This window comes from Muscardinus avellanarius (genome assembly GCF_963383645.1).
Source record: "Muscardinus avellanarius genome assembly, chromosome: 9".
In the NCBI taxonomy this organism is placed as follows: domain Eukaryota; kingdom Metazoa; phylum Chordata; class Mammalia; order Rodentia; family Gliridae; genus Muscardinus; species Muscardinus avellanarius.
The window spans coordinates 97,053,596-97,077,091 of record NC_137795.1 but is presented as its reverse complement, the minus strand read 5'-3'; the positions used below and the strand labels follow the sequence as shown (position 1 = coordinate 97,077,091).

Here is a 23,496-nt window from a genome sequence, read left to right as displayed (position 1 = left end):
CTTCAAAGTGTCCCAGAGGTTTTGATATGTTGTTTCTAGAAATTTCTTGATTTCACCTCTTACATCTTCTATGACCCATTCTTCATTCAGAAGTGTGGTGTTCAGTCTCCACATGTTTATGTTGTTTCTCTGGGTCTTCTTATAGTTGATTTCTAGTTTCATTCCATTATGGTCTGAAATGACATAGGAAAGTATGTAACATTTTTTAAATTTGCTAGTGCTCATTTTGTGTCCCAGGATGTGATCTATTTTGGAGAAAGTTCCATGAGCAGCTGAGAAAAATGTAAACTCTCCTGTAGTTGGGTGAAATATTCTATATGTGTCCAAGAGGTCCATTTGGTTAATGGTGTTCTTTAGTTCTGAGACATCTTTACTGACCCTTTGTCTGGAAGATCGGTCTAGTATTGTGAGAGGTGTGTTGAAGTCTCCCAGTATTATTGTGTTGGGATTTATGTGTGACTTCATGTCACAAAGAGTTTGATTTATGAAGGTAGCTGCCCCTATGTTTGGGGCATAGATGTTGATTATTGTTATTTCCTCTTGCTAGACTATTCCTTTTACCAGTAAAATGTGACCTTCTTTGTCTCTTCTAATAAGTTTGGGTTTGAAGTTTAACTTGTCTGATATCATAGTTGCTACTCCTGCTTGTCTTCGAGTACCATTAGCATGGATTACCTTGCTCCGGCCCTTTACCTTGAGTTTGTTCCTATCTTTACTTGTAAGGTGTGTTTCTTGTAAGTAGCAGATGGATGGATTCTGGCTTTTAATCCATTTTGCCACTTTATGTCTTTTTATTGGGGAGTTGAGGCCGTTTACCTTCAGTGTGATTATAGAGAGATAATTTTTAATTCCCAACATGTTAAGATCTTATTTCTGTTTGAAATACTGTTTATTCTTCTTTGTTTAGTTTTCTGCTGGATAGGAATTCTTATTTCTTTGGTTCTGGCGTGTATTACCCATTTCCTCTTTGCAGTTAATCTCCTTAAGTATTTTCTCTAGCGCTTGTTTTGAAGACATAAATTCCTTCAGTTGATGTTTGTCATGGAAGCTTCTTATTTCTCCATCTAATTTGATGGATAGTTTTGCTGGGTAGGAAATTTTTGGCTGGAAGTTGTTTTCCTTTAGAGTTTGGAATATGTTACTCCATGCCCTTCTGGCTTTCATAACTTGGTTTGGGAAGTCTGGAGTGATTCTAATTGGTTTGCCTCTGAATGTCACGTGGCCTTTTGTTTTTGTTGCCTTTAAGATTCTCTCCTTGGCTTCCACATTAGTCATTTTGACAATTATGTGGCTGGGGATCCTCTTCTCCGATCCTGTCTAAAGGGAGTTCTATAAGTTTCCTGGACCTGTGTATCGACCTCTTGCTCTATGTTTGGAAAATTTTCTGCTATTACTTCCTTGAAAAGATTGTTGATCCCTTTGGTTTCACTTTCTTTTCCCTCCTCTATTCCAATTATCCTTAGGTTAGCTCTCTTGAAATGGGCCCATATTTCTTCAATGTCAGATTCCTGCTGTCGGGCTTTTTTTTCTAAATTAGAAACTATGCGTTCAATTTTGGAATGATCATCTTCAAGAAGCGAGATTCTATTCTCCATTTGGTCTAATCTGTTGTTTATACTTTGAATTGAGGCCTTTACTTCATTGATTGCATCCTTTATCTCTTTTTGACTCTCTCTGAATTCTTTTCGAAAGTCCTCTATTATTTCTAAAGTTATTTTCCTGATTTGATCTTCTAGAGATCTTTGGATTTCTGTGTTATCAGATTCTGATGTGGGGTTGTGGGCATTCACTGCTCCATTGTTATTTCTCTTTCCCATGATTTTGGAAGTTTGTGCCTTCTCTGGGTTCTTTCCTGGGTCACTACGAGTTCACTTAAGATGCTCTGGATCTCGAGTCTGTGGTATCTCAGTCACCACTACTCCTTTACTGGGTTGTATCACAAAGTCTCAGACCCAGGGAGTCAATCGAGGCTGCTTAGACCATGGGGGGGTGCCAAGTTGGGCGTTCTCCAGCGGGGAGTTGTGACTATGGTATGATATCTCTGCCACCGCCACTCCCCCACTGGGTTGCACTGCTAATATCTCCGACCCAGGGAGACTATCTGCACAAGACCCTGGGAGTGCAGTACTGGGATTTCTCCCCTAGGGGCTGCAATTTGACTCACGGTTGTTGAGTGCACTGATGGAGCTGTAGAGAACTCGGTGGATTCGCTGCTGCCACCACTGGCAATATGGCACCACTGCCACGCCCTCGGCCATGATGAGGCATATTTCTTCTCTGGTTTTGAGCTCCGCTCTGAGTCCCTGCCAGGTGTGCTGTGCCCAGCACTTGGGAGCTTTAGATGTTCCCTGCGCCGACAAAACTGCTGACTGCCGCCCAGCTGTTCAGTACCTGCTCACCTCAGCTCGCTGTCCACCCCTCCTCTCTGGAGCCTGGTGGCTGGTTGAGTGCGTTGGTCTTCAGCCATCCGGTGAACTCGCCGCTGCTGCTGGCAGTAAGGCGCTGCTGTCATGTCCTCGGCCGTGAGATTGGTGTAGTTCTTCTCTGGTGTTTGAGCTCTGCTGAGTCCCTGTGGAGTGTGCTGATTCCGGCCCTTGGGAGCTTCAGACGCTCCTTGCACCAAAGAAACTGCTGACTGCCGCCCGGCTGTTCAGCAGTGGCTCATCTTGGCTCGCTGTCCACTCCTCCTCTCTGGCACCTGGTGGCTGGTTGAATGTGTTGGTCTAGGGCCATCCAGTGAACTCGCCGCTGCCGCCAGCAGTAAGGCACTGCTGCTGCGTCCTAGGCCGCAAGGCTGGAGTACCTCCTCTTTGGATTTGAACTCCGTTCTGAGTTTCCCTCCTCTCTGGAGCCTTGTGCTGCTAGGGAAGATGTAGGCCGCGCCGCTCCTCGCCGCAGCTCCGGCCTCTCCAGCCACTTTGCACCGCGGCTCTAGCTGCTCCGTGCCACGGGTCCGGCTGCTCTGAGCCCCGGCTCTGGCCACTTCTGGCTCCTTTGTGCCGGGGCTTCGGCTGCTCCGTGCTGCGGCGGGCGCGGCACTTTGGGCTGGTTTCTTTCTTGTGTCTTGTTTTTCCAGCCCTTTTTCTCTGTCCCTTATATTTACAGTTTTTATTTCTTTGCTGGTGGTGTTTTCTGGCTCTGAAAGGCGCTAATTTTGTGATAATAGAGTTAGATTGTTAGCGGGACTTGTAAGTGCCGCTTTCCTCCGTCGCCATCTTCCCATAAGACGCATTATATTTGAATCTGAAAAAATATATTAATTTTAAAAGATGGGTGACATTTTGTATTTTTCTCTCCAGAAAATATAATTTGGTTTGTATTTATTCTTTTCTATGCTAAGAATTGGGATTCTGAGAGCTATGGTGTGGACACTTTTAGAAGGATTTCTGATAAAGGTAGTTTGTGTAGAAGATGGGTTTGTAAATTTCTTGGTTGTTCAGTGAAGCTTTACTGAAGCTATCTTCTTTCTTCCTTAGCTTATTTTCTTAAAGGGTGTCTTTTTTTTTTTTTTTTTTTTTTGGTCTTTTTGGACTGGGGAATCGAACATAGGGTGGTGCACTGCCAGGCAAGCACTTTGCCACTGGGCTACATCCCAACCCCTCTTCTTTACATCTTGTCAGGATGCTAGAGCAAAATGCCACAGGCCACAAAAGCTATGTGGCTTAAATAGCAGACATCAATTTCTTAACAGTTATAGAGGCTAGGAAATGCAGGTTGTGGTATTGACAGATTGAGTCTCTGGTGGGATCCTCTTCCTAGCTTGCAGACAGCAACTCTCTTGAGTGTATTCACATGGCTTTTCCTTGATTAATTCACAAGGATCAAGAGAAAGACAAGGGGGGAGGGAGAAGGAGGGAGGAGAAAGAGAGAGAGAGATTGACTCTCTCTGTGTCCCTTTTTACAAAGGTACAATTCTTATCATGAAACTTCTGTCCTCATGAACTAATTAAGCACCTTGCAAAGGCCCCAACTTCTATTTTCATTAAATTGGGTACAGGGTTTCAGCTTATGAACTGGGGGGTCATAGTTAGGTCCACAATATTTTTCACAGAAAGGTAACTATGAGTCCATTTATTTCTGTTCAACAAGATAGAAACAAGAGGAACTGTCCAATGAGACCTCTAGATTTAGCCTTGCTCTTCTATGGCTAATCTAATATAATGCTTCCCCTAATATCTTGGAGCTCTTTTAAAACAGACAAACAAAATGGACAATGAATACATGAAGTCATCACTTCTAAGATAGTGTACCCTAAGAAGAGACATGGAATTCTATTCCTATTTATTTATTTATTTATTTACTTTGGTGGTACTGGGGGTGGAAGCCAGGAGCTTTCTACCTCCAGGCTATACTCCCAGACCTATTTTATATTTTATTTGGAAACAGGGTCTCACTAAGTTGCTGAGAGCCTCACTAAGTAGCTAAGGTTGGCTTCGAGCCTGTGCGATCCTCCTGTCTCAGCCTCCCAAGCGTGGGGATTTCAAGCGTGTGCCACCATGCCCGGCATATTCCTCACTTTTAAAAGACAAGTATTTACCCTCCTCTCTCAAACTAAGCAGTGTATAGTTTTGGACAATAGGACTGTTGCTCCTAATATCATACATCATAGCACCTTGAGATGTATGAGAATATTTTTAGAAATAGCAAAATTATGCAGTTTAAAATTTTAGAATTAGTTAGGTAGAAGGGCTTAGTGAATTAGTAAAATGTTTGAGTAAATAGAAAGTCTTTATGCTTTAAATACTAAGGTCTTAAACTAAGTTTTAAGACTCCTCTGCCCTTAGAAATATATTTTATCCATTGCTGATATAAGTGTTTTTTCAAACAGTTTTTACTTAATGGATCTTAACACCACCATCCTCCTTAATGGCTTATTTGCAAAGTAGTGGCAAGTTTTAAGAATATCTTGGCCTCAGTTGTCATGAAATTTGCTGTGCTGAGCCTGGATAAGTAAGGCTTAAGACAGAACTACTTAGAGTTGTTTATCCTCATTTGTTGAATCTCTGTCTCAAAAATGACCATGCCCATGGATAAATTAGCTATAGACTATGTGTCCATATTTATTGGTTATTATTCAATTTTCCAAGCACCTTTTGTGTTGTTTCTAGAATTTGGAATCAAGAATTACTAATCCTTGATTTGGAATCAAGTTCAGTCATACTTGGAGGGGTCTACCCGGAAGTGTTTAAACTCCCTGGGGTCACTCACTTTCTTGCATCTAAATGGAAGTTTTAAGCCTCCCCCTTTATCCATGAAGAGAAAACTGAAGCGGGCGGGTCTTTTCCTTGCAGGAGAACGCCGTGAACGGGGAGCACCTGTGGTTGGAGACCAACGTCTCAGGCGACCTCTGCTACCTGGGAGAGGAGAACTGCCAAGTCCGATTTGCAGTGAGTGTGTGCCCAGGCTCCTGCTCTTTCTGGGGGACAGCTTCTGAGTCTGATGGCAGAGGGGGGTCTCAGGTCTTTATTTCTCAGGAGAGCTTTGAAAAAGCTTGCCTTTGTGATGGAAGACTTCCCTTGCTTTCCTTCTGTTTCCCAGAGTGTTTATCAAGTTAACCTGGCTTCCAGGTTATCCGTATCAGTGACTTTAGGGTTTGATTGCACAGAAAGCCCCCAGTGTGACGGTTAAAGATGAGGTCCAGGTGTCTCAGTCATCATTCTTACTGATAGCATCCAAAATGGCTGACCACACAACTTAGAGGAAGGAACATTTATTTGCTCACAATATTTGGAGATTTTGAAGTTCATCCATGTGAGGCCAGCATCTGGGGAGATCAAGGCATGATGGCAGGAAACAGAGAGAGAGAGAGAGAGAGAGAGAGAGAGAGAGAGAGAGAGAGAGAGGGAGAACGAGCGCAAAACTCTCAAATTGCAGAGCCCAGAAGCAGAGAGAGAGCTACCTGAGGGGTGGGGAAGCAGGAAGGATATTGTTAAGGCCACACCCCCAGAGACCCCTCCTCAGCAACCAAGTCACACATCCAGTATTGCTAGCTTGTTTCTCTGAGGGCTAGGGCATATTCTAAGCCCATACCATCACATCAGGGTAAGTCTGTGTGTGTGCATGCTGCAGGGAGAGAGCATGGATATGAATGAGGCAGGGTCTCTGTCAGAAGGATTGTGAGATGGGCCCCAGGGCTGTGTGTGGAGGAGAGGGCTGATCTCATTGCAGGCTGGTGGTGAGAATTACTGGTAAGTGAAGGTGGAAACTTGGTGGAAATAGCTGTGTTGAAGTGGGAGCAGGTTAGTAAATAATCCACACTATGTTCTGGAGTATATAATTCTAGAAATGATAGGAACAATCAACAGCTCACCCAGAGTACTTTTTGCTTATTAAAATTCACTTTGTGTCCCTGTTTAGGACAATCTGTTTGGGGTTTAAAATTCTCTTTAGATTTTGTAAAGAAAGCCTGGGGGCCATGCTTATAGTTATGGAGAAACTAAAACTTTTTAACATTGAGAAAGTGAGCTTAACATTTTTGCAGATTTGAAAAATATTGGTCTAAAAAGAAATGATAGGAAACTTAGAATAATAAAGAAAAAATAAAATATCCACCCTTATTACTTTGGGGAATGGGCATCATAATTTATATAGTATTTTAAAAAGACCTTCTTTGGGTAATTTTTTAATTAACTATAAGAAAAATTTGGAGCAGAATGTAGGGCATTGAAATTGCTAGTGCATATGTTTCTGATAGTAATGCAAAAGGGAGAAACTGAGTTTTTATCAAAGCTTATAGAAAAATATACTTTTATCAGGCTGTCTGAAATTTCAGTCTCAGAACCAAGACCTTTGATAGCACTGTAGCAGTTTTGATCCCTAATATCGGTTTTATCTGGAAAAAACATGGAGGTTTTTGAGCAGATCATGTTTGAGTACAACTGGGAATAGTCAAAGGTCAAGGAAGAGCCCAGAGGAGCACTCTAAATCTGAAGTCAGGAAGCCCGAGTTCCAGTCTCATTGTTATCACACACTTGAGAAGTCATGACCTTTGAGCTCTGGCTACATTCTAGATAGAAAAAGAAGATAGGATTAAACTACTTCAAAATTTGCATCTAACTCAGATTTATAATTGTTCACATTTCTCCTCTAATCTTCTTGTAAATTCAACTGATTTAAATATCAGCATTTCAACTTGATGCATATGCATTTTAATTAAAATCTAATTGCACAGAATTTGATTAAATTAACCAAATACACAAGAAGCTCAGCTGTTTAGACTAAAATGCCATAAATAATGAATTAACATCAGGGTCTTAGCTAATTGCATAAACACTGGTCTTAGGATATCAGATAATAAAAAATGGAAAAAAATGAGAGCCAGTCTTACTTGCTACTTTATCTGGATCCTGTGCCGACTAGTGGATGGGTTTGTTCCAGGTTTTGCTGCATCTCCAAATGGTTCCCTTTGGTGTTTTCTTTTTGCGATGCTCCTCTTTTGGGGAGAGTTATACATCACTTCTCCTGACAAATGAAGGAGTAAACCCCTAAAGTCTCCTTACACCTTGTTTCAGTAAATAGCACTGTTTTCCACTAATTGACTATTATTTAATCACTATTATCAGTAGGTCAGAGAAAATACCAAAGAGAATAAAGGGAATTTGAGGCAGGAGTATTAGGAAACAGAGTTGTGAGACTTCCCAGTGTCCTTGGCCTAATGATTCAGTTTGCTAAGTGTCTGGAAGATGAAGATCTTTCCTCCAAAAGACGTTGCTTCAACAAAGGGATTAGTCAGCGAGGATGGGCACAGCTCACTCTTTCCTCGTTATACATTTCTGAAGGCTTAGTCTCTTCAGCTATTAAAATTGGGGAATTCAGTTTGCGGGAGGCTATTAGGAATGTGCAGAAAGAATGTGTATAATAAATGAAGAGAAAACAAACAAAGCCCCCCCCCCCCGAAATTGACAATCGCAAAAGAATCCCCAACTGCCAATCTGTATGTGGAAAAATAAAAACAAAGCCGTGCAAATAGAAACAGCTCTAAGGAGTCAGCATCGTGTGCTTCTTCAATTAGTCAAGACTTACGCAATTCTCACACTCCAACTGTTTGGCTGAGGCTGAAACGGGTAGTCTCTTGATCGACTGACTGGCAGGAATGTAGAGGAACGAACTTTGCAAAATTGGCAGTATGTAAGAAAGCCATCTCCCTCTCCCCCTCCACAGAGTGAGGTTCATGTCATCTTTGGGCATCACATTTTGGGAGAGAGATTGACAAGAAGCAAAGGACCCAAAGGAGAGTGCCCAAGTTGGTTCAGGGTGTCGAACTTTGCTGTAAAGAAAAATTAAATAAGATGGATTGCAACTGAGTATTAAAAAGTGAAGGTAGAAAGAGGCCTTCCAATATTTGAAGAGCAGCTTTGGAGAGATGAGAAGCGACTTGCCGTTTGTCATCAGGAAGGGGAACCTGTTACAGATCCAGAATCCTCAGCCTCCCACAGTGACCGCACCCTCTGCTGCACATGAGCATTCCCTGAGAAACTTTTGAACACTGAAGATTCCTATTTCCCTCCTCATTCTAAGTCCAGGTTCTGCCTGGAGTTGCACTCAGAGTTCTGTGGGTTTAACAAGCACCTCAAATACTCTGGTGCACATGGTCTGCAAACCCAACTTTGAGAAATACTGTCTTGCAAGTACTTTAACAAGTTGTTCAGCAAGGGAGTAAGGTGCCTGGAGAGATGGGCTCAGAGGACGTATGCACGGAAAACTTGGATGGCGATCTTTCCGGGATGCTGGAGAGGAGGATACGCATCTGTCTTGAGCAAGAGGGCAGATAAGAAAATCTGCAGGTCCAGTTTAAATGCTCTGTTTTGCAACTTTCTTAGAATTGAACAACGATCTTGTGAAATAAAAAAAGCATGCCCATAGAGATTGTGTATCATATTCTTATTTCTTTCCATGCAGGTCCTATAAAAAAACACCTGCTTGTTGAGTTGGGCATGTTGGAACCAAATTACCATAGCTCTGGAACAGACACCACCTGCAGGCTTCTAAACAAAGTACAGGCAGTGTGCTTGGGGAGGGGTGAGCGCGTCACCGAAGATGGTCCTGTGTTCATCCCTGGCCCTGTTTCAGCAAGGCACATGTCACAAGTAAAAGTTAAGAGAAGGGAGAAATCAGTGTGGGTTGAAGTAGACAGAGGCAGGTTCATGGGAATGGGGCTGAGGTTTCAGCGTCGAGAGGTAGCTAAGGTTTACATAAGAAGGCTCGGGGAGGAAGAACATTGGGGGCAGAGGACGATGAACAGGCGCAGAGGAAGGAGCAGGCTCTGTACAAGGGCAGCAGCAGTCGTGAGTCACGGAAGAGCTCATCAAAGCGCACATGTCAGGGAAGGATGGGAAGGGAGGAAAGGATGGATGGGTGGGATGCGTTTCCATGTGTTCTGAACCCAAACTTGGAGCGTATATAAATGTTGCTGTGACGATATAATATGTTGTCTAAACTGGGACAGTTTTGAGGGTGAAAGTGGTTGCCGATAATAATTGGAGCTGTAGCATTAGAGGTGAACCCGAGCTGAATCAGGAATACTGAGATGGTTGCCACCCTCACAGGGACATTGGAACATCTATTTAAAAACCAAAGCTGCCCTGCAAAGCCAGGACCTCCTGCCGCCACATGGGCTGCTTGCTATTCGAGGGCTGATATCTGAGGATATTGCAAGCAAGGCCATGACTTCAGAGGACCCAGGTCTGTGATAGGAGCTGGCTCCACAGCCTCCGGGCTGAGCACATGACCTTTAAAAGCTTCCCACTCCTTTGACTCTCTGGTGGCAACATTTAATACAGTATCCCCGAACAGATATTTAATGGAATTAAATTTGTTCCCAAATCAGCCACAGTTCCAAAATTAGTAACTGTTTCTTTTTTCAAGTTTAGAAAGGAGAAAAGGATGTAAAAATAATGAAACCAGAGTAGAAGAATCAGTATTCCTAAGCCTGATTATATTGAGAGAAACTGGAAGTAAAATTCCAGCTAGGACCACTCTCATTTGGTGACCTTTTTTTTTCTTGGTACCAGTCCTATTTTTATTCTTTATTTTGAAACATTGTCTTATTAAGTTGTGGAGGGCCTCACTAAGTAGCTGGGGCTGGCCTCTAACCTGCGATCTTTCTGTCTCAGCCTCCCAAGTACTGGGATTACAAGCATGTGTCACCATGCCTGGCTGGTGACATTTATTTTGATATACATTTCTTCATTCATTTATTGTGTTTATGTATATGGGCTGAGGACCCTGCACCAGGGAAAGTGAGATGCTGTTGAGAGGGATGGCTACTTAACTATAAGTGACAATGTCACCACCTAGTGGGCGCTCTGACAGAAGCCTCCCTCATGCTCCGAAGGCGGTCTCTGCAAAGATGTGCAGCCAGCATCTGTACCCAGAGGAACGTTCCGCACACTAACAGCCTGTAGAGTGTGTACCAGGGCACCCCTGTTTTTACCCTGAAAGAGCCTTGCCCGCTTCGATCTTTCGCCATCAGCGCTGGCCCTGGTGATGTGGGCCTGGACTAGCACAGGCAGGCCTTGTGGGCATTGAGGAAGTGGACCTGGTATGGAACTCATCTGGGTTTGAAACACTTCTGTCCCCTGTATGTTGCAACAGAACTTTGGACAAATCATTTCACTTCTTTTTGCTTTGGTTTCCAAATTAAAAATGTTGTTATTAGCCGGGCGTGGTGGTGCACGCTTATAATCCCAGCATTCGGGAGGCTGAGACTGGAGGATCACAGTTCGCGGACAGCCTCAGCTACTTAGTGAGGCCCTTTGCAACTCAGTGAGACCCGGTTTCAAAATAAAGAATAAAAAATTGGGCAGGGGTTGTAGCTCTGAGGTCAAATGCCCCTGGGTTCCAGCCCTAGACCGGCCAAAAAAAAAAAAAAAAAAAAGTTGCTATTAAGACTGACTTCAGGTATTCTCACTTTTAAATGAGTAATACAGTCCCTTGTGACACTTTATATAAAGTGTCGGCTCCCGGTCTTGCTCTGCCAAATCAGAATCTCTAGTGAGTATAATGGACATGAGCGTGTTTAAAAATAATAATAAAACATTTGTACAGATGATTCCATGCACTGTTGGGGTAAAGAGCCACAAGTCAACTTCATAAAGACCTGGTCTTCCTTCGTACCTGGCAGATAGTAGCAGTTATGGGTTGAATCGCGTAACCCACAAAGGTATGATGATGTCTTGATGCCCGTGGCCATGGGATGTGACCTTATTTGCAAATGGGTTTGTGTGGATGGAATTAATTAAGATGAAGATATTACAGCATGGGACAAGTCCTAATCCAATATGAATAGTGTCTTTATAAGAAGAGGAGAGGACATACCAGATGCATGTGCAGGGAGAAGGCCACATGACAGTGGAGAGATTGGAGGGACGCGGTTACCAGCCAAAGGATGCTGAGGACCACCGCTGGCTGTCATCAGAAGCTGACACGCTTCCCACTGTGAGCCCTCAGAAGGATGTTCAACCATGTTGACACCTTGATTTTGGACTGTTGGCCTCCAGACCTGTGGGAAGCTTTTTATTGTGGCTATTGTTTTGTTTTTGTCTTTGTTTTGTACTGGGGATTGAATACAGGGGCATTCTACCTCTGAGCCACACCCACCAGCCTTTTTTTTTATGTTTTGAAACAAGATTTTGCTGAGTTGCAGAGGCTGATCTTGAGCCTGCAGTCCTCCCGTCTCAGCCTCCCAAGTGCTAGGATTTCAGGTGTATGCCACCACATCCAGCCAATCCTGTTGTGTTAAGCCACCAATTTGGGTTGCTTTGTAAGGGCAACTCTAGGAGATGAATACAGCAGCTGGTCTATAAAGTATTACCTTGTCTAGCCATACAGAGCCCTACAGGATTGTACAGGCTTTCAGGTGCACAGGCACAGAAAGGCCCTTCTAACACAGTTTCCAACGTTTAGGCGAAGCAGAATGTGGTCTCTGGGTAAGTGAAGAGAGAGGCAGGTAGGTGTCAGCATCTGAGAGCTGCAGGGAGAGAGCAGGTAGATTCTTAGGTGAGTGGAGGAGCCCATAGGTTGAGTGAGAGGGAAAAGGGAACTGTCAGACTTCAGAATGCTGCTATCACATGTATCGCCTCTATTTTTAAATGTGCTTATGTCACTTTCTTTTAGTAGATAGGCTGACAGGCGCTGTTTCCTTTGAGTTATTGTTTGGTTCATGCATTTTGCTTTAATCTTCATGTGGGTAATGTTTGGTGAAAAGGCTCAACCCCACCTGCAACACCTGCCCTGAATTCTCAGATATCCCCAAGTGTTGTATACTGCTTTACTGAGAAAGCGAGTGGATTGCATTAAGCAAGCCATGTGGTATGGGCTCGGTAAAGTGGAGTATAGGAGAGACGCAGGTCTAGAGGTGAAGAGGTCTGGATAACAATCCAAGCTCTGCTCTGCTTCTCTGACTCTTGAGCTCCTCTATGAAAGAATGGTGAGTAGATACAGCTCTCAGAATTGGTTGAAAGATTAAATTACTTGACAAATATACATGTCTCCTTCCTTCTTTTTGGTACTGGGGATTGAACCCAGAGGCATACAACTCCAAGCTATACTCCCAGACCCATTTTTATTTTATTTTATTTTATTATTTTATTTTAAGCAGGGTCTCACTAAGTTGCCAAGGGATTATAGTTGTGTATCACCATGCCTGGATATGTTCTCCCTCCTTTGGATTCCGCTTATAATTCAATGTCACTAAGTTAAATAATTTAATTAGTAGTTGGTAGGACTATGATTTTAATAAGGCCTTATGTTTGGGATAATTCTTTCTAGCCTCAACATTAAGACTTTAAGACCTTCACCTGTCATCTGCTCCTGAGTGTAATATCCATCTTCTCAGTAGGTCATGGGTGTGACAAATTAAACTCACACATTCTGAGAAACACCTCACAGGCTCTGTCTTCTTTCGGCAAACTGGAAGCCTCATCAGTCTTCTGTCCTGGGCCATCGCAACATCTTTCCCACAGGGATGTTGGCTATGGTCTTGGGTTCTTGGAAGAAAATGGAGAGAAGAGTCCAAGGACAGTAGCTATCTTCCCTTTTTGAAGAAAACTTTCATCTTTCTGCTGTTTAAAAATGTAAATGACCTGGAGCCCAGTTACATCCTGTTTCATCTCAGGATGATTGGAGCCCTGGGCAGTAGTGTGTACAAACGCTAGTTCTCATGCATCTCCTCAGAAAAGAGGAGGCGACTCAGAGGCCAGCATGAATTGCTGGGACTTTCTGCCCATCTGTGTATTTGCATCCAGCAGGTGCACAACATGGCCCATGAACACTGGTCTCAGAACTTACCAAGATCTGCCTGCAGTATGGTCTTGTTCTGGGAGCCACACATGCCAGTTGTCCAGTGTGGCAGATTGATGATCCACACCCCAGATGGCGGCTTGGCTGAGCTGGGTGCAGGCTGTCAGAGGGAACCCTTCGTATGACAGTCAAGCCCAAGAGGCAAAGCCAACTTTCTGAGTTGTTTGGGTTCTGTCCCAAAGACAACATATCCAGGAGTTGCCAAGTGGGGTGTCTGCCAGGGGCCTTGCCCATCATTAGGACGTGGAGGATCTAGTAAAGCAGAATGACTGGGGAGAAGCAGAGCTATCCACAGTAATAGTTTATATAAAGAATTTCCAGGGATGGACTCTCTGCTATTGACTTCCCAGCCAGTGGATGTGAGTGGAGGAGGGGAGAGAGTCTCCTGCAGGTGGAAGAGATGTTGCCCTTTGCGCATCTGACCAGGTGGTTGGACATTTCCATGAGATCATCCATATGTACTTAGATTAGTGCTTACTCCATAGTAGGCCCTCAGTAAATGTTAGCTGTTACTATTGCAGTTGTCATGATGCCTCAGCAAGTTAGGCGAGGGCTTGTTTCAAAATAGAAACTAAGAAGGGCTGGGGGTAGAATGCCCTTGGGTTCAATCCCTCGTACAACACACACACGCGCGCGCACACACACACACACACACACATACACACACACACACACGATTAGGAGCAGAACGCTATCTATATATTAAAGGAGATTCAACCATTGTGCCTGTCCCCTTCATGTGATAGAGAAAGTGCTATGATGCGTAGGCTATGAGACCCAGGAATCTTTAGGATTCTGTCATTTCTAGGTGACCCAGATCCATAGTACCACTGTCTATTTGCATAGTACCATTGTTTTTTCCCCCCCAAATCATATTCTGGAAAATATTTAACTCCTATGTAAAATTAATATGGGGGTGTTATTTGTTAAAAAGGGCTATGATAAAAAGTTTAGAAAACACTGAACATTTAGTATATAGGACTTCCTTTTTTTTCTTAAAGGAGAGGAGGATTGAAGAACATGCTGTTTCCTGCCCCCAAATAGCCATTGACATCTCAGAATCCAGAGGAAGAGGATTAGAGAGCTGTTCATGAATTTCCTTGCAGTTTCCCTAGGACTTACACTCTTCTTGATCCCTATCAGTAATCCTGCAGAGGGGTCAAAGCAGGCAGTTCACATCCATCTGGAAGTAAAGGGAATAGTCCTGGAGGCTTGATCATCATCCAGATCTTCCCTCCCTCCCTCCCTCCCTCCCTCCCTCCCTCCCTCCCTCCCTCCCTCTTTCTCCCCCCACTCTCATCTGTGTGCAGTTTATTTTGCCTTTATGTTAAACTTTTGCATTGAACCAAAAAGATGTGTTTCTTATTTTATTCTGAAGAGTGTGAGCCTCTGAGGATAATTGCCGTCTCTTCTGTGATGACAGTTTTAGATGGAGGCTGCATTGGTGAAAGTGCATGTGGGTGTGTGTTTGTGTGGAGCAGTTCTATTCTGTTGTTATTTAATGTTATGTGGTCCTGTTACTTAATAATAAAGATAATTTGCATCCAACTCAGCATAGAGTTTGCATGTCACCTGGGCAATGCCCAAGGGTGTAGAAATACTTTCTCATCTTCCAGAACTTCCTAGTGCCCAGGACCCAAAGCAGCGGATTTTAAACCTTATTCTTGTTGCTCAGGAAACTCATTCTTGCAAAAGGCTTATTGCATTAGCAGTTACCCAAAGCTTTTGTGGCCTCCAAAGTCATCCTTGTCATGGTTTCTGTAGGAGCCTTTTATTGCTGTTGTTACTCCCTGACTCATAGACCAGGCAGACACATATTTCAGAAGAAAATTAATTTTAAATATGAAGAAATGAACAAGCTTGCCTTGAGGTCTTCATTTAAAGAGGGGTAGGTGCTGAAAAAGTGAGTGGTCTCTGGAATCAAATGGCCTGGCTTTGGTATGCAGGTCCCAGAGTTCCAGGCTTTGAGTTATGTAATGTTGGTCATTGCTTTAACCTCTCTAATTTCATGTATGTAAAATGTGAGTAGTAACTTACTTCTTATGATCATTTTGACCATTAAATGAGATAATGCACAGAGAGCAGTAAGCAGCAGAGCCCATCACTAGCACTCAGTACATACCAATTACTCTAATCATGTCTCCTTTTAGCTTTTCTCTTTTCTGGGGGTGGAACTCAGGGCTTTGTGCAGGCTTGCTCTACTACAAAGCTATGTCCTAAGCCCTAATCATTCCTCCTTGAATTAAAGTGGTTCCATGATGCTGGATCCTAAAAGGCAAGCCAGAGTAGTCAGTTTGGAATCGTCTATGTCTCTTTCATTGAGGAGAATTAAGGACAGATCCTATGAGGTATACCAGTGGCCTTCCCAAGCCAGGCTGTCCCTGGATTCTGTTCCTTCCCCATTCTTTCCATTCTTTATAGCACAAATCATTTCCTATCATATTTTTTAAAACATTTGCTTTCTTATTTACCTATTTCTACCACTAGCACATAACCTCCATTTGGCTTGAGGACATTGTTTATTTTGTACTCTCTGAATTCTTAACACTGAGAACAATTGGCTGCATTGATTAGCTACTCTGTGATTTTTCATTGAAAGAACGAGAGTTTAATGATGTGATTGTTGAGAGAAGGAGACACAAACACACACAGACACTAGTCACCAGCCAACCCTACCATTTAGATATTGTAATTTAGGGCATTTGGATTTCTGCCTTATTTGGAAGGCTCTCTTTTTTTTTTATTTTGACTTGGTACCAAACATTGAACCCAGAGGCATTCTACCTTTGAGTTACACCCCCAACTCTGTTTTTATTTATTTACTTATGTATGCATGCATTTATCATTTTTATTTTGAAACAGTGTCTCAGTAGGTTACGGAGAGTCTCACTAGGTTGCCAAGGCTGTCCTTGAACCTGCAATATTTCTGTCTCAGCCTCCCACCTACTGGGATGCAGACATGAACCACCACACCTGTCATGAAGGCTCCTGAGAGGGAGACTTCACACTCACTACTAGCAGATTACCATGGTATAATCCCTGTGAGGTGAGCGCTCTACCTTCTCACGCCCATTTCATTTGGTTCTCGAAGGGCGCAGAGATTCCTTCTTACCACCTTGAACAGGTGGTCCATATATGTCTGTCTGTAGTCCATCCCCTTGAAATCTCATGCGAGGAGACCAAATAAAGCCATTGTTTGGAATATCACATTTCTTACTGATCTCATCCGTCTTGACCCCTTAATTTAGACTAGCCAAGGAAATAATAGTGAACTAGTAAGTCGTAACTAGCCATAGACCTAGGCTTTGCTCTTAGCTGATCTTGTTTCAGCAAGTTGCTCAGTTTCACGTATTTCTGTTATTTTAGCTATAAAATGGGTAAGTAGAACTTGGATTAACCAAAGCAGGCTGTGTCTACAGTGTACATCACACTACCAGACACCAGGTAAACCACTGTCCACAATAATGATGTCCTCACTAAAAAGGAAAGAAACAAAGAAAGAAATAAAAAAGAAGGAGATACAAGTAGGTAGGTGTGCATGTCAGTGCAAACAACATCATTAGTTGGAGATTTAGTTATGTGAGAACCATGAGTGAAATTTCATTTTCTTAGGCTAGATTGGCTGGGAAACCCTATCTTAATTATGTCACCAGTCACTTAGAATGTAAGAAATAGCAATGAAAGGAAAGCTACCTTGCCACAGCTTGATATGGTTTCTGAAGTAGATATAATACTCCGTGTGAAAGCAAATGCCTCTAAATTACAGGTTAGAAATATTTAGCTGTGATTTAAAAATATAATTCTATTTCTACAAGGTAAGCCGGTAATAAGAACATGTTAGGCTTTGTGATACTCAGAAGATGGTGCACATGGTGCCCCTAGACCAGCCAGGATTAATAGGGCAAAGTTCAGTATTTCCTAGTTCATATTAAGCTTCAAATCTCTGTTATGCCCATGATGTACTACCTCAAAACCAGAGAGAAGAGAGAGGAGAGAGCAAAGAGTGGAGAGGGACATTTTCTGCTTGCTTGTTTACTTCACGACTTCTACAGTATACCCAGCCCATCATATGGAAATTTGAAATTTGAAAATACATTTATAATTGTGTGTATGTGTGTGTGGGGGGGCTCTAATTGTGAATTTCTATTTATTGGTGCCTGTGTACTTGTAATAATATGTCTGTATACTGTTTGCACATATATTGGTACTTTAGTTAGCCTACTATAACATGTATGACAAACTTAGATCTGCTAATACAAAATGTAACTTTAAATAGAGAGCAAAATCTAACAGTAAGCAGCCACAAATGAAGCTGGAAAGAAGCAAAGACAAGAAGACTGCATCTGATAGGGTGAAAACTAGCAGCCAGCCAGGGTTGAAAAGGACAAGACTTGTTGGCTCCTAAGTTGGGAAGCAAATGTGAGGAAGAAATAAAAGACAAAGAGGTCAAAGGGGTCAGGGAGCAAAAAGAGCAGAGAACCCCAAATTAGGGGCAACAATCAATGATAACAGTTATGGAAATGTAGAGTATACATGACAAAAATAAGAGCCAGAAGCAATAAGTAGGATTATGAGTTTTAAAGATTATTTTGAATTCATTAGACTAAGAATTCTTTTTAGTACATCATGCCCATGCAGAAGAAGATAGCAAGTGTGTCTGAGCTGTGGAGATATCTAGGGCTGGATGGTGATAGGAACCCTGGGCATCACACTGTCCAATGTCTCTGTGACCACCAGTGCTTTAGCATCATTTCACTCAACTTGTGCTAACCCTTAAAATTTATCAGGCCATTTACCATACTTCTAATAGAGAACAACTACAATATGTACTTGTTTCAGATCTATATAACTACATGAATTTTATGTAGATTTCAACAAGGTGGTAATGGGATACAGTCGGCACCCAGTGGAGTTCTAATATATAGACTTCTGATATTCATGTGGCAACTTTCTATTGTAGCCCTTCAGAGAAACCTTGCATGGTCATAAGCCATTTAATGATGGGGATATCTTCTGAGAAATGCATCATTAGGTTCTTTTGTCATCCTGGAAATGTCATAGAGTATTCTTACACAAGCATCAGAGTTTAGAATCGCCTGTTACACACCTAGGATAACTAGTATAGCACATCATATGTGCAGGGGTTTTATCATTGACCAAAAGATTATGATACAGTACATAATTGTACCTCTTACATTTCCTCATTTAAAAAAAAGAAATCCACCAAAATAAGTCACTCTTAAACCACCCTTACAGAGTGTTATTTCATAGATATTTTTATATAAGAGTAAGCTATTGAGATACAAACATGTACCTTTTTCTTCCCTTTCAAAAGAATCCTGTACTGCTAGGTGTGGTGGCACATGCTTGTAATCCCCACACTTGGGAGGTGGAGACAGAAGGATTGCACAGGTTCAAAGCCAGCCTCTCTGGCTTAAGAGACCCTGCTTCCAAATAAAAATATAAAAAATAGGTCTGGGAGTGAAGCCTGGAGATAGAGGGTTTCCAGTAACCCCAGTACCACCAAAAACAAAAGAAAACAAAACAAAAGAATCCTTTACTGTTCTCTGTTTTGACCATGGCTTTCCCCAATTCTAATCCAATGCTCAAAGCGTGATGGGGTGTCACTCTCTATAACCAACCATCAGCTCTATCTTTGAGTGGATTTGAGTCAACATGGTTCCAGAAAATTGGTCCTACAAAACTGTTTCTCAGATGATCTAGGATTGGCCGCTTCTCAGGAGGGAGGAAGGCTTTCATTTGTTTTTCCAGTTTTTATATGCAGCTCACAGAGTCTTTCTTTTTCCTTGGATTTCTGCACTGATATTTTTTCTCCAAATGAAATATATAAGATATATTGGCTACTGAGGACATAGAACACTTTTGATTTATTTCCAAATAATGTCAGGAAGGCCCTTTCCTTCCTCTTCTCTGCCTGAATCTCAGGAAGCCTTAAAGTTGACCCATCTGTGCATTGGCTCAGGTGGGGTCCTGGCTTAGCTTGGAGATGTACCTGCCTATCTGAGTTTACTTAGGAGAAGTGTCTTTATGAACACACACACTTCACCTGCAGGGTACTTCTGAGAATGTTTCTTAGAACAGAACAAAACACACGGTTGGAAGAGCATATTAAATGGCTTTCATTACAGAACTCAGAGGCAGTTCCAGCCATAACCCAGTAGGAGACTGTCATATGTACAGCTGGGCAAGGAAAAGCCCTCAGAGAAGGCGTAGGATGGAAGCTGTCTTCAGCTATTGATTATTCTACTGAAAGACATAAAGCCAAGCGTGAGAAATTCATGTTGATCTTGACAGAGGCCTGCGTGGGACTGGTAAGGGGTGGGGTGTGCATTCTCAGTCACTGTTAGAGTTTGGATTTGAAATGTCCCCCAAATACCCATGTTTTAAAGGCTTGATCCCCGGCTGTCTTGGTCAACATTCTCACTGAAGTAATCCAAAACGACTGACCACACAACCTAAAGGAAAGAAAGTTTATTTGCTCATAGTGTTTTGAAGATTTGGGGTTCAGTCCATGTGAGCCTGGGGTCCATATATCTCCAGGCATGATAGTGGGAAGGGGGTAGAGAGAGAGAGAAGAGGAGAAGAAAGGAGAGGAGAGGAAAGAAGAGAAAAGAGAGATGAAAGAGAACAGAGGAGAGGAAAAGAAAAGGGAGAGAGAGAGGGAGAGTGAGCAAAGGAGAGAGGAGAAGAGAGAAGAGGAGAAGAGAGGAGAGGGGAGGAGAGGAGAGAAGAGGAGAAGAGAAGAGAGGAGAGGGGAGAGGAGAGGAAAAGAAGAGGGAGAGGGACTGTGCACTGGTATTCTACTCATGGAACCCAGAAGCAAGAGAGCATCAAGCAAGGGGAGTCAGAGGCACAAGCACAGTCCCTAAGGCCACACCCAGGGACCCACCTTCTCCACCCGCACCCATCTGCTTAGCTTACTGCCCTATACATCCACCAATGGATTTACACACTGATGAGATCACAACCCTCATGACTTAATTATATCAACTCTGAACATTAATGCATGAACTCTTCAGAGGACATTCTAACTCTGTCCATAACACCAGCCATTGGCACTATCGGATGGCAGTGGAACCTACAGGAGGCAGGGCCTAGTGGGAGGAGTTAGGTCATTAGGGTCATGTCCTTGAACTGGGTATTTGTACCCCAGCCCCTTCCTTTTTTCTCTTTTTGCTTCCTGGCTTCCATGATGTAAATAGACCTTCTCCTGTTAAAATTTGAAAATTTCAGCCCAGGTTTAGGGCCAATATTAATCCTATTTCAGTCTACAGTAGAGCCTCATCTGCTTTACCGAGCCAGAGTCTTCTGGCTGTCTCCCTGGCCCTCATTCAAACTTTTTTCTCCCCTTCCCCACAATGCCACTCATATAAACCATCCAAGTTTTAACTAGACTGCAGACACAAGCAACACAGAGTTATGTGTAGTAACATAGCACATAACAGTTTCTGGTTTCCATTGTACCCATCTATGTAGGCCCTCACTCTTTTGCAGAATACCCTCCCCAGTAGGTTTTCCTGGGGGTCCACAGAAGATACTTGATGAGTGGTCACAGCGATGGTCATTCAGCTCCAGAGAAGCCTCTGCCATCTCATCTGCTGTCTGTAGAGTCTTCTGTTCCTCATATACCTCTGGAGCCTCTTAATTTCCATAAGAAATTCCATTTCTTTTGGAATTGCCCATTTTGAGAATTGCCTGTGTCCTCATGAGGATTGGTCTTTGTTTCCAAAACAACTACTTTTCCACACTGGGGCTTGTTTGAGGGCTTTCTGAAGTGGAGGAAGGCTTATCTGCAAGCCCTCGCCCCTCTCTCTTCTCTTTTTCCTTCCAGAATATCCATGCCAGGCAGTGGCACAGATTCTTGGTGTTGGATTCTAGCAACATGAGAAGACACAGCAGGTTGTTGACCTTCATGTAACTCTACGATCTTCAATGCCTGGCCTTCTCAGGAAGAGTGTTTGCTTTCTCAGTTTCCCACAGCCCCTTAGAACCTGGCTTCTGTGCCTTCTTCATGCATCCAGTGCGCCTGCTCCACACCTCTGCACCTGTGCCCCGCCAAGGGCACAGGGTCACACCTCCACACTCAACCACCAAGCCTCATGTCCTACAACCCGTGCAAAGGGACGCCGGGGAGCCCAGAAGCTCTAGAGCTCTGTCCCAGGCCGGGTATCCAGAGCCAGTGCTGTTTCTTGGTTCCTTTTAGGGACACCAGTCACTAGTACATGATGACACTGGCTCTTCTTCCTGCTGGAATGTCTTTCACCACCCCCCCAAATGTATACATGTCCTAAGACTACAGTCAAGAATTTTCTTTTTCCTTTCGACTCTTCTTACTGACTCAGACTCTGAGATCTTGTCCTCCTCTTAATAATAGCTTTTGTTGTCTGAGCTGTTTCTATAGCATTGGGCATGGGAGGCTCACTTCTGTTAAATTACCCTTTATCTCTAGTCTCTCTTGTCTCAAATGGCTTCCTGGTTTCTCCCAGGACAGAACTTTCCTACTCTGTATGTCCCACACATTGCCTTATACCCAGAGGGATGGTTGGGATGTTCTGTTGACTGAATTTCCATAAATATGTTTTGGGAAAGTGAACTGTTAATAGACTGTTTCAGGCACACAAGAAATTTACTTATATAGCGTAGTTTCCATCTTGCCTTTAGACAGCTGCCGGGCACACAGTCAGGCATACTGGTTTACACTGGAGTACGGAATGAGTATTTTGGTGTTGCTCATTTACAAGCATCATCAGCCCACCTTCCACTTGTCCCTACTACTTCTTTTCTTTCATGATGCTAATGTAGTTGTAGCATCATTTATAATCAAGGATGTGAATGGCGGAGGCTGTCTTAGAGGGACTGAGTCCTCACCAGGCTCAGGACACTTTGAACACAGGAGGCTTGCCTTCCCTGGTCCTTCTCCCTTGCCCTCTGTGCTCCTTGCTTGCAGGGTTCAGGGAAGCGAAGCGGTGGTCCCCTTCATTAGGTCTCGGGGTTTCACTCTGGGGAATCTGGAGTGAGATGCTGTGAGCCCAAACTTTGATCAGCTCTTTTGGAGGCCAGCAGCAGGCTGTTGTGAGCTATTGTGAGCTCTTCTCCACTCTGGGACAACAGTACTCAGGCAAGGCATGGGACCGTCTACTAGGGCACCAGTATCCTGCGGTCAAGCTTCTGAGGAAGCCTCTATTCTCTGCGTGGGTCACAGACTCCTCTGGATGCATTCATCTTTGGACCTTGGTCCCAGATCATGAGAGCCTGTTGTCATGAGAAGACTTAGTAATATCTCAAGGATCTCTATTAGGGGGTTGCTACACCTTCAGCTGGCCACCCTCCTGGCTTGTCCCAAACCTTGTGTTTTCTGCTAGGGGAAAAGAGGAGCTGACATCAGTGACAATAGGTTCTGAAACCATACTAATGGAACTTGCAGATAATGCCATTCTTCATTTTTTCTAATAGCAATTTACAGATTGCATCCCAGGCTCCCTGGAGAAGCAGGACTTGCCAAGTTGGCTTGTCATTCCTTCTAATGAGGTTTTAAATAAATCAAAGAACTCTTGTTTTCATTTACCTTGGATTATCCAGTAGCAATTTTCTTGTTTATGTTGCCCAGAGAGGCAGTCCTCACCAAAAGGACATTGCATTTTTGACATTCTAAAAGCCTGGGATGTTCCTTCCCTTGGTGTTTCACGAAGCCTTGCTCAACTCTATTCTCAGAGAGCAAAAATGTCCCGGCCAGAGTTGCCTGGCCTGCAGGGCCCCTCATCCCACCCTCCACCAGGGTGCTGCCGAGGCTGCAGCCAGTGGCATAAAGGGGCAGGGGACAGGGAGGCATGCTCTGGGTCCCACTGGCTGTTTCTTCTTTGTGTAGTCCCCAACCCTCCTTCAGTTTCTGTTCCTCAGTGTGAATCTTCTGACTCAGGAAGGTCAAAGGGCTCAGAAATCCCTGGGGAGGGGACGGCCTCTGTTCTCCTTTTCTGGGTTTTTCACCAAGTGGGCCCCAGCTGACCCCTCCCTGCAGGGCCTTTTACCTGTAGTGCCTTCCCTGGTCCTTCTCCCTCGCCTTCTGTGCTCCTCGCTTGCAGGGCTCAGGGAAGCGAAGGGGTGGTCCCCTGCATTAGGTCTCGGGGTTTCACTCTGGGGACTCTGGAGTGAGATGCTGTGAGCCCAAACTTTGATCAG

General features: G+C 43.5%; 1 protein-coding gene across 3 annotated transcripts in view; it reads left to right on the top strand.

The window, feature by feature from the left end:
• Nucleotides 1-23,496, top strand: part of DGKI (diacylglycerol kinase iota) — a gene marked incomplete at both ends in the record, with an annotated part of 483,096 nt that overhangs the window by 171,660 nt on the left and 287,940 nt on the right. For all 3 annotated transcript variants that reach the window (XM_080700835.1, XM_080700834.1, XM_080700836.1), the window contains one exon: nt 5,292-5,387. In XM_080700835.1, coding sequence (XP_080556961.1) covers nt 5,292-5,387 — 96 coding nt within the window. The remainder of the gene's footprint in view (nt 1-5,291; nt 5,388-23,496) is intronic.